At 37.6% G+C, this 17,887-nt stretch overlaps 2 protein-coding genes across 4 annotated transcripts in view; both read left to right on the top strand.

Moving 5' to 3' along the window:
- The first annotated feature begins 8,884 nt into the window (after positions 1-8,884).
- Positions 8,885-14,945, top strand: LOC310895688 (uncharacterized protein). The gene is made up of 4 exons (XM_083827283.1): positions 8,885-9,047; positions 10,660-11,133; positions 12,385-12,477; positions 14,806-14,945. Exons 1-4 carry the CDS (start codon positions 8,997-8,999, stop codon positions 14,818-14,820), a joined length of 633 nt encoding a protein of 210 aa, XP_083683409.1. The 5' UTR covers positions 8,885-8,996; the 3' UTR covers positions 14,821-14,945.
- A 1,205-nt stretch (positions 14,946-16,150) lies between these two features.
- LOC310895675 (nuclear pore complex protein Nup153-like) overlaps positions 16,151-17,887 on the top strand; it is a 31,123-nt gene continuing 29,386 nt past the window's right edge. Inside the window, exons 1-3 of one of the 3 annotated variants that reach the window (XR_014580866.1) lie at positions 16,151-16,191; positions 16,824-17,018; positions 17,533-17,881. The gene's annotated coding sequence lies outside the window, so the exon portion shown is untranslated. Of the gene's footprint in view, positions 16,213-16,705; positions 17,019-17,532; positions 17,882-17,887 lie in introns of those variants that run through there. The other 2 variants (XR_014580867.1, XR_014580865.1) reach the window with 2 other exon arrangements.

Here is a 17,887-nt window from a genome sequence, read left to right as displayed (position 1 = left end):
CTCAGCATAAGAAGGGCAACATAAGTCCAGTGCCTGTTTACAAATAGTTCTGTGCACTGTTGCATTGCACCAACCCATCTTTTGCCTCCACATCTCTCTCTTCCCAAAGCAGGGCCAGCACCACTACCTGTATAGCGGCTGCTATTCTCCACATTAACAAGTTGGGTTGAAATTGAGGCACAACCTCTCACTCTCTGAAAGCAGGACTCTTTCTTTCCAGGTGCTGGGGGAGAAGGGGTGTGACTAGGTGTGAGTGGGGATAGATAGGGTTATCCCCACACCTCCCATAGGCAGGGAGCAGAAAGTCCCATATTTCATAGGAGCAAGAGAAGAAAAGCAGTTTCTGCCACACTGAGGTTCTCCAGGTGAGATTTCAGCCCAAATCTGGCCTTCTGGATGACCAAACAAGCTGAATGTCTCGACGCAAGAGCAAAGGACCTCCACCCTCAATTACTGCGTAATAATTACTGCCATTGTTTCAGAGGGATAAGGTGCAGTTACCTCAATGTCTCAATATCACCATATCTTCGAGGTTTCTCACTGGAATGTTTCCCATAAATTATGCAGACAGATGTTTTTAGCATATAACAAGGTAAACAAAAGGAAGAGAAATAATAAAAGTTCTGATTTAAAAAAAAAAAAAGGTACAACAAATCCACTGAATTTGATATAATATTTAGCATTTGAGGATTGTAAGCCTTGCACTCCAGAAGTGTAATTCCAATCAGCAGTGACTCTCTGCGACATTTTCTTCTGTTTCATTGAGTTCCACCATCAAACTACCCACACAGACCTAGGAAAGAGTTGTGCCAGCATTAGCAAACAGTCTAACTGTAAAACTGTTTTATTGGAAAGCAGTCAAATTGCACCATTGTCCATATATTAATGATAAAATGCTATTACTTTATTAACACTCTATACTGTTTCTGCATAAAGATGATCCACTGATAAAACGCATTGTATCTTAGATGATTAAGCCTTTTTTTCTGTATACACCATCAGACTCTCAGAAATAATTACAGTCGTGAAAATGATAGGTAACTCTTGCTTAAGGCTCTTCTTAGGATTTCCTTAGGCAGTTGTTCACTGCATTTCTGGCTCTGTAGTTGATTTCCAATGTTTTTCCTTCACATTCAAGTGCAGGAAAAGTTCAATATGGTGTGGGCATTTTTGTGGCCCACGGTATATAAATTCTAAAGGGATTTATAGCATTTATCTGTTAGCATATTTTGCTCTAACATAACATAAAACATAACATAAAATGATGAAAAAAAACCATCTCAAACAATAGCACTACTTACTAATATCTTTTTTATTGTTTCTTTAATTTGTCTTGCAAGGGACATGTGAGAAATAGGTATTGTTTCAATTCAGTCATATCTACTACTGAATTGACAAATACGTTTAGAAAGATATTATGGAGCCAAAATGGAAAATGCCTAAGAAAATGCCTGATATAACGGTATATTCTTATTTTACATTAAAATACCTAGAAGGCTTTATTGAAAGATTTTTTTTCACAAGAGTGCTAGTATATGGAGACCTGTAACTAGTGACTGATAGAAAAAATGGAAGAGAAACTAAAAATAAGACAACCCAAAATAATATGTAGTAGGAAATACTGAGAACAGTTAGGCTATCTGAATTAATGCAATAGAGCTAAGCTACTCAAAGCTTTGGAAAAAAATAATCTGCTTTCACCACAGATGGAGATGAGACATGATGCTCTACCACTATTTAAGAGCAATTATTTTCTGTCTATGCTTACCACTTTTGTAATCTAGATGAGGCAGCAAGAAATCTAAGCAAACAAAATAAAAGATCAAGTAGCAGAAGTTAATCTTATTCTAAAAACACAGCAAGTCAGATTTCTTTGCTATCTTCATTATGATTAAACTCATTCAGATTTCTTTGGCTGGATGAAACTTTGCCAACTCTAGTTTCTTACCGGTTAGATGAATTACTTAATACTAGCTCATTGTGTTAAAATCATATCAAAACGTGGTGCCTGCAAACAGCTAGCTCTGAAAAAAATCTGGCAGAGCAGCTCAGCCTGCAACAGGGCTGAGCCAGAAAGCAGAGCAGGCTGGCAACACACTTCACTGAACTGATAATTACTGATGACTACAGACATGAATGAACAACCTGGGCAGAAAATTTCTGGTTTTCACAATTAGATCATTTACAAACTGGAGATTCATCTTTATGTTCCTAAACAATTCTGCATCTACTAAGGATATAGCTCCTCTGATCATAAATCCCCGGTCTGTGTTTTACTATCTTTACTAACTCCCCAGATAATTCTGAATTATGTGCCAAGACTTACTGTTCATCTTAAATGTCTTCATAGAATTTTCCTATATTATTTCTGTGAACTGTTTTCTCTTCGCATGATAGATCTCAATGGAGCAGACAAGCTGTCAGCCTCAAGAGTGAATCCTGGGATAAATGTAATTGTTTTTGTAGAAAGTTCATCTTGTTTCCAGGTGATGTCCCCTTTTTATAGTGACTTCAATATAAAGCAAAGACTTAGACCTTATCTTCCTATCAAACTCCAGCAGAATCAAAATTATTGAAGGCAAAAATAAAAATAATTAAAAATATTAGTATATCCTAAAATGATCATTACAGAACAATTCCCAGATAACTTGGTATTATACTTATTAAAAGAGTTGCAACTCTTGTTAGGTGTATAGGCTGGTTCATGTCAGTGCTGTAACTTCACCAGCTTTCCTCCTGCTTTATTTGTTCCTGACATATAAATACATACATATTTTTTACCATTCAACTGCTTACCACAATAACTTGAAACATCATTTAAGATTGCTGCTTTTGTAAACTCAAGTATCAGTTTTAGAAAGAGATTAAAATATCCTCACAATCTTTACAGTCATGAAATGAAATCAAACATATTGTTGCCTTAATGAGGATTGTTTATGTTTCAGAGAATGCTTCTTAACAGTAAAACATATAGTAGAAGACAAAATTATGTGTTATATCTTTTACTGACATAAATTGCAGGTTACCGTGTTGCCCATGAAAGGCAATGTTCATTTTACAACATCCATTATTATGATAACCTTATAAATGAATTTTTCCTTTTCAAAAAATAAATAAAAAATAAAAATCAAGAAATCTGAATGATCAATTGAATTAAAAATCCTCAACATGTTATCTGTGTTTATATACAACACCACTACTAAATGACGACTACATAACTATTCTGGCACTTACAGAATGTTCCGTATTATATACGGATAAATGTAATAGGACACTTTCTAAATACTCTGTAAGAAAAATGTAAGAGAGAGCTTAAGAATATACTAACTTGCAACAATAGAACATGTAACTTCATTAAATTCATTGTGACCTGGATTTTCATCATTCCTTTTTACTACTTTTTACTACTTAATGCAACTGAAAACATTTAATTTTTATAAATGAATTTAGACAGACTGACTTCACTCTTTTTAAAAAATCATGACTAAAAGCTCTGAAGTTTTCCATTTATGTAGACTGTAAGACTTCTCCATGCTATGCATCTGGAAAAGACAAAAAAAATGCAGTGGACTAAGAGTGGTGAAAGCTAAGAGTGAACTTAAAAAAAAAAAAAAAAAAGTTCTGTGTAAATATCCATACATGTGTAAGTATGACTTAAGTTTTAAAAAGCTTTAAAGGTTAAAAAGATTTAAAAAGATTTTTAAAAGATTTAAAAAGACATAGCTTTTAAAGATTTTGTACAAATTGCTGTAACTGAAAGCTTAGCTCTGCCTGAAACATTTAATGCTCCTTAAATGTTTTCATTGTCATTCTGAGAACTTTCTTGTATTCCATCTCCTGGTCTGAGAAGACAGAAAGATGGATCATCAAACTCAGTGTCTGCACTCAGAAAAGATCTCTGGCAAGTTTTAACACAGTCACTTCAAGCATTTCATTGAGAGTGGACCTAGCAACAATATTCTGAAGGAAAGAGTCTGAAAACTTAAATTCCGGAGAGCAACATACCTCAGTTAGGGAAAATGCCACTCAATATTGCATAAAGAGGTAAGGTGCTGGAGGTTTAAGCCGTCTGAAAATCCTCCTTCTTGCGTGCAACAAAATTAGTATAATTGCCCAGAGAATTGTAAAACATTGATTTAAATGTGGAGGAGAAATACGTCCCAGCCAGAATACTCCTCCACAAGAATAAGAGAGATTAAGTGCAGTACCACTGGAACAAACCCACATTCTGTGTAAACTGTGTGGGATCCATACACAGCAAATGGATCATCTATTTTTGAAATGTGATCTTTGTCAGATATACCACACCAGGTATGGGAGATTCAAACACTTCTGGACATTGTCAGGTGGGGAAGGAACAGTAAAGAAGAATGCATTAAATAAAATCACTTATAAAGCAAATGTTTTTTGTGGGGAGTGTAAACAGAAACATTTTCTTTCCCATAAACAGGGCAAGGTAGCAGATTTCACATAGTTTTTTATTATTTCATTTATTCAGACTTTGGCTTATACTACCAACCTTAGAAAATATTTAATTTACAAGTCAGGACCTTGAACCTCCCTCCAAAAACTAAAAAATAAATAAATCTCCATTTTAATCTAACTTGATTAATGTATTTACTGTAAAACCAGAAGTTTATGTAAGTTAGGGTATTCTTGGACATGTTTAAATTCACTTCCAGATTTCATCTTTGGGCAACAAATGTCAATCTGTCAAAATAACAGTTGTTCTGGAAAATAACAAAAAATGTAGAGTTGAAAGTTTCCATATTTATACATGAAAAGTAGAGAAAAAATGATTGGATAATAGATGGTACTTAGATACATCTTCAACTACTGGAATTGATTTTGATATTTAAAGGAAATACCTCCATTCATCTAAGTTTACTTTAATACTCCTTCTAAGCTAGGATTTCCTTTCAGTGAAATCTTGCCTTTACTGCCTGACTACAGATTTTTGTTGTTCACGTGAAAACAATATTATGTCATAAATTTTAAATGTTAGCACTATACATAAGGTTGTTTGAAAAATTTATATTTCAGTGGGGTAGCCACATATTACTATCTATCAGAATATGCAGTCCTGCTAACATCTCTTGTTCTGCAAAATTATTGGAGAATACTATTTGCCATGTGTCTAAAAATAGTTAACTCAATCAACAGATAAATTATTTATACTATCTACTTTCAGGAAGATATCAATTTTCATCCTTCTCCTTCCTGACTGAAAACACAGAATTTGTTTTCAACTGTAATTTACAGAGATTCACCTCATGGTTTCCAGTCTGGACTATACTGGGAACCCTTTTGATTTATCGAATTAAAAGAAATGTCATAATAAACAAATATGAGACTTTCTGTAGGTAATGGAAAATAGAAAAGCTAGAGACTTCCTGGAGTGAATAGATTTTGCAGCTGAACTGCCAGAGCTGCAAAACCACCAGAGTGCAAAGACAGATTACAATACTTCAAGTTTGCAAACCTCTTACAAATTAAAAATAATAATAATAATAATAATAATAATAATAATAATAATTAAAGATTTAGACTATAATAAAATAATAAAAATTTCATTTTAGGTAAAACTTTCATCCTATTTAATATGCCACTCCATTTTGGTGTGATGTTGAATGCTACCCATGGAAACAAGCTCTTCAGGGGGAATCATCAGGGGTGTGAGGCATGCAATCCATCAGGCTGGTGGTTAAGCTGGGAAATCACAAATGCTAGAAAAAAACACTAGTGCTGACCTAACAAAATGAACACTGCATATGAAAATCAGGAGAGCAGACAAAAGAGATGCATCTGTTTTCGGTGCCCAGGTGCTGTCAGGGGCTGCGGGGCTCCTCTGTGAGTCGAGGCCAGGGCTGCCCGGTGCTGGCCACGGCCAAACCAAGCCCCACCACAGAGCATGGCTGAGGACAGCTGGTTGGGCCTGTGAAGGTGTTTTCCTCAAGTGTTTTAGCGTGTCTTTTTTGTTCTCAGTACCCAAATGAGTAGTTAAATATTTATGTCAATTGGCAATAAATTGGTTTATTCCCCAATTCAAAACGGTTTTTCCCATGACAACAGATGCAGCATTATTTAAATTAAAGATCAGTTAGTTGAATTACGTTGGATTTGGCTTGAATTTTAGTTTTGCATCTAGTGAGAATTTGTCTTTAAATAGTAACAGCCTGGAATAGTCAGGATTATTTTCTTGCATTTGTAGAGCTTTTCACATTGAAATATTCCAAAATATTTTATAAATCAGTGCTACTGGTTATACAGTTTCATGTCATGTGCACTGTATCCAGTAACAAGGGGTAAAGAATAATTTTGGCAATGGAAATGGGAAATCCAATGAAAATTTTGTATTTTGAGGGAGCTGCAAAGTCTGGATTGTGTTTGAAGATCAATATAACTTTGAGAAAATTGTTGTTTTTATGAAAGGAAGGAAGATGAGCAAGAATAAAAGTACTGATACACCACTTTTTATCCCAAGTTTATCTTCTGAGTAGGATACGAAGATGGGAAATGAGGCACGTTATAATGCTGTATCCACAGAAAGGATCTTTGCTATTGGAGGCCTAATTTTTTCCTTCTATAGGAAATATGGCTCATTTTGTAGTTTAACTAAATCTGTAGTATTACAAATTTTGCTTTGACAGATATTTCATGGTTTATAACTCAGTTTACTTATAACAAAATAATTTGTCCCTCCTAATGTTCCCTAGGGGAAAAGCTATTAGTTTTAGCTATTTAATTGCTTGCAGTTTGAAAGCTCTGTCCTAATGGGATGATTCTTTCTGAAGTATTCTTTAGAAGGTGAAGTAGGGGAAGTGAGTTACGGTTCAGGAGGTTTACTGATGTGTTTTTTCCTTTATTTTTTAAGCAAAAACATGGAGGAAGATTTATGATTTATTATTCTTTTTTTTAATACTCCTTTCATGATGAAGTTAATTGTCTGCTTTGAGTTCACATGAAGACCATGTGTTCTTTAGAATCATTTGAGGCCAAATGCTAACTCATCTCTAAAATAAAAAAAATCCAGAAGAATTAATTGAATTTCTTGTTGAGGAGACTGCTTTGTGTTATACTGCTTTCTTGGTTTAGGTCAAATGAGTTATCCTCCAGATAATATTGATGGCTTTTCCTTCTGGGCAAATGGTGTTTTGGGTAATAATGCTTGAGTTAAGAGACTTTGCACTGGGTTTTTAGGGGGTTGCTCTTTTCAAAGAACAGTGGCAGGGAATTTTGTTGACTCTATGCTCATCTGCCAAGCAATTCTTGTGTGACCATGGGCATTCTTTGGCTTGCAGAAAGAACTCAACACTTTGTTTTGGCATCTAAAAGTTCGACTTCACAACAACCACCTTTTTAGGGGTGGAAGCGACTGGCTTTAAGGTTCTGGTACAGGTGCAATCAGGTGCTGGGTTTTAATTATGTTTTTTTCAAACTGTTCTAAATTGTTTCTGTTAGAACTCCTTTCTACTTCTCCATTTAGGAAGGAGATACAGAAAACTCACACTGCTTTTGATTTCGTTCACAAAGTTTATTGCAGTGCCCTACCTTTTCTTTGTAGAGTAGGTAGTGGGGGTAGTGTTTTTTGTGATGCTGGTCTCTGTTGGGTGCCATGTTCTGGAGCAGGAGCACCACACTGATCTGCTGGCAAGAGTCCCTTTGGACAGTTGAGTTGGAATACTCAGTAAATCTCTGGCCCAACAATGCTATATATCTATGTGTGTGTGTGTGTGTGTGTGTGTGTGTGTATATATATATTTTAAACCTGAGTCCAATTGTAGATTAGACTTGCTTGAAGGCTGACAACTGTCTTTGCCCCCTTGAAGCTCACAGGTGTTAACAGAAAGAGGAATATGGGCTGTTATGGGCAAGCGATAGTTGTCTGAATGAAGATCTATTTTGATGTAAGACTTTTTTCAGAATTCTAATGGATTGACAGTTTGGATTAGAGAAAAGTCTGAGCATATGCCTTAGGGATCTGTCTTCCTCTATGCAGTTACAGTGCTAAGCAGGCTGTTGTCAAGTATTTGACAAGTTTAGACCAGTTCTCCTCCTCAGTATTGTGGGAGTCTGACCTGGTGTCTTCCAGTGCGATCTAATGCACTTTTGTACTGACTGACTGATTGGCTGCAAGATAAGCTTTGATGTCACAGTTTCTCCAGGCATACTTCATTTTCTTGCCATAGTACTTTTGTTAGAGTTATTCCCTATTCCACTTCTGGTTTGGGTTATTTTTTCCCCATTTGCTCTTGGATTAGGATATCTTTCTGGTTTTGAGCTAGGCTTTTTTAAGTACCAGAAAAATGCCTTTGTATGCCTTACAAAAGGGATCTGTATTCATGTCTGAAAAGACTTCTGGAATGTTGGCATACCCAAACACCTCTGCTGTTCCTGCTGATGGCCACATGAAAGCCAGAGCTGCTTCTGAAGCTTAGGCCATATTACCTTGCCACACAAGTCTAAGGCGTCCCTATTCTATCAGAGCTGTTGGCAGTGTTTCCCATGTGTATGTGTGCATATGTGCACTCTTTCTGTATTTTTGTGAGCTGTTCTTTTATATCCCTGCAAAAGATACATGTGCATCGCAGAATCAGAGAACCAGTCGTATTTAAAGGAAGCACTGGAAAATAACAATCTAAATCAGCTCTTCTATTTCAGGTCTTCTGGCTTAGTCATTGTTCTCATGTGAACGGTGCACTTAGGTATGTCCTTTTCATTGCTGCTGTTAATAAAGTTTTTCCTATTTAGAACATCAAGTATTTACCAGCGTTTAGCAACTTGTGAGACAGCTTTAGGTTTTTTCTGATCAGCAGAATTCAATTCTAGGACTAATAACAGCTCTAATATCTTGAAAAAAAATTGGCTGGTAAGTTTTTTTTCTCTTTTTTCCCCCAACTTCTGTACTGTCGTGTGCTAGCAATGTGACCAGCTACAAATTCAGTACTGCTGCGTCCAATGGTCTGTCTTCAGGAGTGAGTAGCGGAGGCGGCAAAATGAGAAGGGAAAGAGGAATACACTATTTATCAAGAGCTGTACAAGAACAGGTAAGTGACTCTTAAATTAATTGCTGTCACTGAGCTTACTGAAGTAACTAGCTAAGTGTGTCAGTTTTATTGCATCATAGTAAATTATAACAATACCGCTTTATTTTTGCATTGTTTTTGTTTTCTTGTGGGTTTCAGAGCAGGTTCCAATTGATTTCCTGTGTTTGAATACCTGAACTTTGCTTATATAATTTTGAAATTTTTAATTCTGTTACCTTGGAGATTCTTCAAACTATAACATTTCTCGTTAGCAATGGAATGAATGAGTCCTAAGAAGAGAAGTAATGTTTTGGTGAAGGTTTGTATAGTTTTTCTACAGGAATGATACTTGAAACGAGTGCCAAGTATAAAAAGAAAAAAAAAGCTTAATTTTTGGTTTCATATTTAAGTCATACAGAAAGATACAGGCCAAGAGTTTGAAAAAGAGTAGTAGAAGACAGCATTCTGCATATCTGCTAACGATGACTCAGTTTTTGATACTCACCAAACTCATTGTGAGAGAGTTTTTTTCTCATTTTAGTAGGAAAAATCTATTCCATAAAACTATGACCATGAATATTCAGATTATTTTTTCTTTTATTGGATGTTATATAAGCTGCCTGTAAATTAAGTATTTACGTTAATATTAAGTATGTAATTAATATTAAGTTAATATTAAGTATTTAAGTTAATTTAAGTTTCAAATCATTAAATGGGACTTCTGGATGATGCAATATAAAGAAGTCGTAAACACTGTTGTTTATTCCTGTAACACAAATAAAATAATGGTCCAAATATCAAAATTTCCATAAACTTTTCAAATCAAAACTGTGAAACAGATGTAAGCTACAGGATGCACTGAATATCAGTAGTACCAACTTACATCCCTGCCTACTCATTTCTAAGTAGATCATGATAGTACTGTACAAATTTTGGTCAGATTTCCTATGCCATTTAAAACGTAACTCATCCAATCTTAGTAATCAAATAAAGTAAGTGGCAGGGATAAAAACTGAAGTTGTTAAGAGGCTCTCTTCTGATTTTTATATTTGCATCCTGATACATGGTATAGACTGTATTTACCAGAACACAATCTTCAGTGCTGCTAGTCTGACTTTCTTTGGTGCTTTTTGTGTTTGGTTTGGTTGTTGAACCTACCTGCTTCTTTAAACATTACCTTTTTCCACGTTCCCTGCTGTAGTGACTTTAGAAACTTTGGCAGCTATCCTGCCTAATTTTGCAAGAGGAACACTTTCTCACTTGTCTTGAGAGTGTACTCTTAATTGAAGCCATGCGAGGGTAGTTAGAAAGGATGATGCTTCTCCAGAGCTTTGATGACTAAAGTATAGAAAAGAAAGAAAAAAATGTGATCTGTGCCTCTCTGTTCTGCACAGGTTTTGAGTTAACTTTCAGTGTTCTTGCTGTACAGTTGTTGAATAATGTGGAAGCAGGCCTGCCATAAATTAAAATGACGTGGTAGACAGAGGTGGGGAGATCGGGATTTCTTCTGGAAACTTGCTTTCTCTTAATTTGTATGGATTTTTGTTCTATTTAATTTTGTTAATAAATTGGGTGCGATGGGGTGAGAAAGTAGTATGTCTTGTATAAGAAAAATTAAAATTTGCAACTTTAGGAAGTGGAGGAACCAGTGCTACCGAAAATACCCCTACCCATCAGTACTGCATCGCTGCCTCAGTTCAATTTTAGTTTCGTTGGTAGTAGCGCTGTCTCAGCGTCACCGAGCGCTGTTTCAACAGCAGCAATGAGCACGGCAACTCCAGCAGCTGCGACGGGCATGGCAAATCCATCAGAGGTGGAGAGCGTGACAGATCCATCAGAGGTGGAGGGCATGACAGATCCATCGGAGGTGGAGGACTTGACAGATCTATCAGAGGAGGAGGTGGAGGACATGATATATACAGTGGCGATGTCAGGCATAACGTGTTCAACAGTGCCGTCAGGCTTGACATATCCAATAATGGCGGCGGGCATGCCATATCTGCTGATGACAAAGGACAAGGCAAAGTCAACAGCGGCAACGACAAGCGTGGCAAATTCAACGGAGGCGGCAGGCATGGCAGATGCAGCAGCGACGGCGGCGGGCAAGGTAAATCTTTATGCTATAAATAATGTTTACAATGAGTATACTGCTTTATTGCAAGTTGACTTTTTCTGTGGTGCTCATGAAACTAACAAATATTAGTTTCTATGCAGCTGAATAAATTGGTGTTGTATGCCAGTTTGGGGAAAAAGGCATAAATTTTCATAAATGTTTTGATTCTGCTTCTCTCAGTCTTAGAGCCTGCCAACTCCCGTTTAACGTGATTGTATAACTGCTTCAAATGCTGTGGAAGTCTGCGGGGGAAGGGGGGTGTGGACTTTATGCCAAGTTATTTATACTGGTTTTGGCAGGGGTAGAGTTAATTTTCGTCATAGTAGATGATGCTATGTTGCAGATTTGTGAGCAAAACAGTGTTGGTAAGGCACTGGTGTTTTAGCTGTTGCTGAGCAGTGCTTACACAGTGACAAGTCCTTTTCTGTTTCTCACGCTGCCCTGCCAGCGAGGAGGTCGGGGATGCACAAGAGGCTGGGAGGGCACTCAGCCAGGACAGCGGAGCCCAGAGGACCGAAGGGATATTCCGCACCATTTAGCATCGTGCTCAGCAATAAATGCTGGGGGAAAGAAGGGGAAGGAGTGAGGAGTATGTACAGGGTTATGGCATTTGTCTTTCCAGGTAGCCATTACATGTGATGAGTCATTAATGCTACCTCAAATTTAACAACTTTACTTCTTTATTTCCAGTTCTTTTCCCTGTTCCATTTGGAGGGAGTGAGCGAGTGGCTGTGTGGTGCTTAGTTGCCTGCAATGGTTAAACCACAACTTTATTTAAGTTATTAAATTAGAGGTAACGTGGTCATATAAGCCTCACATAGAATGAGCCTAGGGTGCAATAATTGGCATATTATTGCAATAAAATAAACATTAATCTGTTCCAGAGTACTTGAAATATTTTTTGTACGGTTTGAAGTAGATAGCTGCTTTAACATGTTGAGGTGTTTGCTGAAGTTCTTGGAGTATCATTGGGCTGAGTTTGCCGTTCTTCAGCTTCCTGGCTTGCTTCTCCGTGCATTTAGACCTAAGTAGCATCTCCAGCTTTTCCTCTCAGTTTCTGGAATTTGGTTTTGAAGATATTGTCCTATACCCACTTGGAAACTTCCCTGTGTTTTATTATTACTTTTATCTGCAAAATAACTCAAACATCAGGTTTTTCGACGTCACTGCGGGACTTCTGTTGGGTAGTGAATTCAGGTAGTTGTTGCTCTTAAATATAAACCTTTAATTCTTTTGAAAATACAGATACAACCAACAAGTACTGTTAGCAGTCCTGAGTTCGCGTTTTCATCTCCAGTTGTGAAATCTACTGAGGCAGAAATGCTACCTACGTCTTCTGTAAGTAAAATAATAAAGGAGCTTGACTTTTTTTCTTAGGCATTTAGTAGGCTGTTGCAGAACACTAAAGCAGAATCTGCCTTGATGGAGAAAAGTATGTAGGCTTCTGGCTTATAATTTGTCATTCAGCATGCGTGCTACAAATGTGAAGAGCAGCTTTCAGATTTGGTTTTGTGTGTGCATTCGATTGGAGTTCCTGTGGCTTGAGAATCTGAAAAACCTCTCTTGTTCATAGCAGATTGGGTTTACATTTAGTGTTCCCGTTGTAAAATCGGCAGAACTTTCTGGACCCAGTGGTACTCCAGTGACGCCCTTTCTTACCCTAGGTAACTGAAACTTTAGCACTTCAGATCTGAAGTGCTGATTTTCCTTTTTTTCTTTATTAAATCTTCAATCTGTCCTGTCTGCGCATGCTAGCAATTCCAGGCAGTGTTGGACTTCTGCAGTATTTTTCCAGTGACAGAACTTTTTATAATTTTTTTTTGTTTTGTTGCTTTTTGTTTTGCTTGTAATCATAAAGCATTGCAAAGTAAGTAGAATTTGTGAAGATTCTTATGTGAGAAGCATGAAAGCTGGAAATTCTTGTTTCTAACAAAAGTGAGTATAATCTGTTTTAACTAGGTCGCATTGTGAAAGCTGTTTTTGTTTTCTTTTGTTTCAAAAGACACCACCACCTCAACCAACATCAACACACAGAAAGAGGAGGTCAAAGATTTTGTTGGCGGTCCCTTCACCACTGCCCACGTATTAAAGGAAGGAAGCGTCTTAGACGTTCTAAAAAATCCTGGTGAGATAATGAACTCCTTTTAAAAAGATGCTGCAAAAAATATGCTAGCATTTTTTATTAAAAAAAAAAAACAAAAACACGACTTAAGGTTAATAGAGTATTTGCTATAAATATGAATGTAGGAGAGCATTACATTAAGCGCTGCATTTGTTAGGGTGCATCTGCCCCCTTCTATTCTAAGTGGTGTTTGTTGCTGGAAGTAAAACTGCAAGATGAAAAGCAGATGGGTTGCATCTCCTTTACGTGTTAGGATGTAATTGTAAATGAGGTACTAAGAGAATTAGCCAGATAATCGGTGTTTCATTTTAAGTAAATACAATTTGTGGAATTGAAAAGGAAATGTTTGTAAAACTCAACACTCCTGTCCCACCTTCAGCCCAGGTGAAGAAAGAATAGGAAAGAGCTTCAGTTCCAAATACATGGCGAAAGCTGCGAATCTTTAGGCCTTAGCTTACAATGGCTCCTGTGGATTAAAATTTAAACTGCAAACAGCAGTGGAGTGTTTTACATTAAAAACCCTTTTCTGAATTTTGTTTTTAAGCAATTGCAATTGTTTTCAACACTTTAATAAAGTGTGTTTGTGGAAAAGATATCTTTTAAGAAAAAGGGCTTTATTGGATTTGATCTTTTCCCAAAAGTCTTCTTCTAACTTACACACTTGTTAAGAAGGCAGCACATTTCTCTACTGGAAAGAGCTAAGTGAGAGAAAATACATTGTGCATTTTGTTTAAGGAAAGACCTCTGAGTGAAGTGACATTCACTTTCTTTATCGGTTTAAAAGAAACAGAATCTAAATCCACATTGTTCAAAGACTTCAGTTTTGACTAAAAAAAAACCAACAAACAAACCACAAAACAACTATGTTCAAGGTAGATTTACAAGCAACTTGAGCTGCTGTTTAAGATGCATTTCCTTTAGTCTTTCTGTATTAGTAGCTTGTCTTTTCTGTTAAAATTGCCACCTTTTAAATAAGGAGTTGTCCTGTGTGCAATGCATTTTGAACAAAGATTATAGAAAATTAGACAGTTGTTCAATTGTCTTGAGTTTTTATTATTTAATTAATATTCAGCATCTGTGGGAAAATACCGTATGGATTGCTGCTCCGAGTACAAACTTCTGTACAGTTACTGGAGTAGATTTGAGTCATCTGCTACAGAAGGAGGAGCTTTAGAAATTTGATTCGATTGGGCGTCGCATCTTAATCAAATTGTATTATTTCCATTCCACGTTGGACTGTCAGATTTCAGTCAGCTGCTGTCTGTTTGTACTTGTATCGACCAGTGAAAATGTTGATTTAAAGCTTGCTTGGAAACAAAGAGTTAAATGAAGCTTTAACGAAATGTTCTGTTGTGACCCAGTGCAGCAGATGAAATTTCATCCGTTTCGATAAGATTTCTGGGGACTTCCTGTTGCGCTCGGTCTGAATGTCTAGTTGTAACCATTGGCACCTGAGTTGAAATTTTTGCCCTCTAGTAAAGTCACTTAGTTACATGTAGTGAGGTGCTGCGCTAACAGGAAGACTTTTTTTTCTTGCTTCCTAGACTTTGGATTGTTGAAAACACGCTCTTCTACGTCTGCACAACCTACGACAAGCACAGTGGTTTATACTAGGCCTGCAATAACAACTTTTTCTGCAGGTAAAGAGACTTCTAAACAAGCATCGTACTGGCAATCTGATACATGTGACCCTTTTCTGCAAAACAAAGACATAAAGGACAAATGTGTAACTTGTCAAGCTACTAAAGCCTCAACAGTTGAGAGTATGAAACAGACAGTAAGTTCAAGTCAATGCGACACCTCAAAGCCAGCAGCGCCCCCAGCAGGGATGCTGGGCTTTGGAGACAAATTCAAAACAGTACCTGGAACGTGGGATTGTGATACATGTCTTGTCCAAAACAAACCGGAAGCTACAAAATGTATAGCATGTGAGACACCAAAACCTGGAACGGGAGTAATGCCTGCTCTGACATGACCAGTGGTCACAGACAGCTCGGTGACAGTGACATCCTCCTCGAGCAGCACTGACACAACAGCCACTCTGGGCTTTGGAGACAAATTTAAGAAGCTGAAAGGCTCTTGGGACTGTGGAATATGCCTTGTACCAAATAAGACGGAAGATAACAAATGTGTAGCCTGTCAGTCTGAGAAACCAGGTATGGTCCTTTTTTTCCTGTTGTTTCCACCCTAGCCTCTGTGAATCTTGTACAGAATAAAAGTACGTTGCATATATGGAATATTTTAAGCAACACGATTCCCAGGTACGGTTGATGGGTTAGCGGCTGTCTGCAGGATTGGTTTACAGGCACTTCAGAGGTCTCAGCCCAGGTTCCAGCCTGTCGCATAAATTGAACTGATTGTGAAATGTATTAGTACGGAGCTGGATCAATGCAGATACCCCCGGCTTTGCAGCTGGTGAGGGAAGATGGCTGAAGTGGGTGACTTAATTTAAAAACAACATAGTGATTTTTCACTGGCGAAAATGAGAACTCCATAGAAAGAGTTAAAAATGACTGCGTTTTTCTCTTTCAAAAAATAAGTAAAAATAATTACAGAGTGTGGCCAAAATGCCTCTACTCACCGTTTGTATGTAATTGAGGGGAGATGTGAAGCCAGATTTCAAGACAGTGTAGTCTTAACTAGTCTTAAGCTAAAGCAGAGAGATGCCTATGAAGGTCAGTGGTAGGCTTCAAGAAAGCGAGTGACCCGCTGGGTAACTTCTTCAGGGCAGTACTGGGGTGTTTCCCATTGTGTGTGACCGTAATTGATTTTGAGCGTGGTTGTATTGTTTTTAAAATACGATTCTAATTTTAACTTTGACTCTAAACGTCATTTAATATGCCATTACATCAAAAAACACCTGTGCAAATATATCCTGGAAAAAACAAGTTAAGATGGACTAGACCGGGCTTTTGTAATCATCCTGTGCGGTAAGACTGAAATTTCCTGAGGTAAGATAATGGATTTCAGACAGAGTTGATTCTCTTGGACTTCCAACCTCTGAGCGGTCAGTCGGCATCTTTGTCTGAGGCTCTTGCCATTGCAAGGAGGAATTTTGGAAATGAGGGGTTTACTGTGACCATGGTGCAGTGAATTGCACGGTTACGTTGCACTTGTCAAGAGGAAGAGCGATGCAAGTAATACTAGGATAAAAGTTTTCTGCGTGTGCTGTGGAAGGGAAGAGCCATTCTTGTCTTTCCGGTTTTGAATTTGAAGCGTTATCTTCTGCTTCTCTCTTAAAAGGCACCTTTTTTTTAAAAGGCACCTGTCAGGCCTCTTTATGGAGGTTACACTGTGGTCAACAGCAGCAGAAGCTTGTGTGCTGAACAGAGTTGTGTGTTGTTTGGAAGCTTTGAGTTCCACTCTGGTTTTTTTGTTTGTTTCTTTGTTTCTTTGTGGGTTTTTGGTGGCTTTTATTTTTTTCAGGGGCGGGGGGGGGGGGGGGAGTTGCGGAGTAGTTTTGAACATTTCTGTGGGATTTGACAAATCAAATTTAAAAGTTAATGTTCATTTTATAGTTCTGTTTCAAACAGGATGGTTAACTGTCTTGTTTGTCTCACAGAGGGTCCAACACCTGTGACCAGTAGCAGTGCATCTGCATTTTCTGCTCCTTCTGGAGAATTTCTGGATTTAGACAAATTCAAGAAGCCTGAAGGAAGCTGGGATTGGGAGACCTGCTTGGTTCAAAACAAAGCAGAGGCCACGAAGTGTGTAGCCTGTGAAAGTGCAAAGCCAAGCACCAAAGCAGAGCTCAAAGGTAATACTTAATGATTAAAACGAGGATGCATATTCTGTGATTTATTTTTTGGTTTGCTCTGATTTTTTTTATTTTCTTACCTGTTAAGCACAATTATTTTTTCCTTTGAGGTGTGGCAAAATTATTCGTTTTTCCTGTAGGAATATTGCCTAGATAACATCTGTTTCCACACTTTTCCCCAAGAATAAGTTTATCCTTTTTAGAGAAAAGCTTTCATTAATGACATGCTTGTTCTTTACATGCCCTACATGCTGTTTTTTTGGAGTTCAGACTAAAAACATGATCTTTCAAAGAAGTTCGTATACTTTTTAAAGCCAGGTGGTGGACAGAAAACACAATTGTGAAAAGGTTTATGTAGAGAGGAAGCATGGGGTTTTCTTGTTTGTTTTACTGTTTGGTGGGTTGTTTTTTAAACAGTTTTGACTGGAAAGATCAGGACTAGAATGTAGTTCAAACCTTCATGTACTGCAGATACACCGTGGGTTACGGACTTGACATTAACTTATTTCTGCAGGTTTTGGTACTGCGACTGCGTCCACAAAATGCTGCCTTGCCATCATTTACATTCGGTGTTCACTCAGAGTGTTCAGGTGCAGAGTCTGCAGCTGCCTCACAGTTTACTTTGGGAAGGACAGAAGAGAAGCAGGATTCTGTCACTACTGCTGCTCCGTTAGTGTTTGGAAAGAAAGCTGACACTGAAGAGTCAAAGACACAGCCTATCTTTTCCGTTGGGAAGTCCGAGCGTACAAAAGAAGAGAGCACAGCAAAACCTATGTTCAACTTCAGTTTTGTTAAACCATCAGAGAAGGAACCTGAGCAAGCAAAGCCAGCTTTTTCATTTGGGGTCCAAACCAGTACTTCAGGTAAAC

Source organism: Anser anser, assembly GCF_964211835.1.
Source record: "Anser anser genome assembly, chromosome: 2".
In the NCBI taxonomy this organism is placed as follows: Eukaryota; Metazoa; Chordata; class Aves; order Anseriformes; family Anatidae; genus Anser; species Anser anser.
The sequence above is the reverse complement of the archived record's forward strand: the minus strand, read 5'-3'. Positions and strand labels throughout refer to the sequence as shown.

Coding starts and splice junctions, on each gene's coding strand:
- LOC310895688 (XM_083827283.1), top strand. CDS start 8,997: ATGAGAAGGGAAAGAGGAATACACTATTTATCAAGAGCTGTACAAGAA. Junction 9,048..10,659: donor CAAGAGCTGTACAAGAACAG/GTAAGTGACTCT, acceptor TTGCAACTTTAG/GAAGTGGAGGAACCAGTGCT. Junction 11,134..12,384: donor CAGCGACGGCGGCGGGCAAG/GTAAATCTTTAT, acceptor TTGAAAATACAG/ATACAACCAACAAGTACTGT.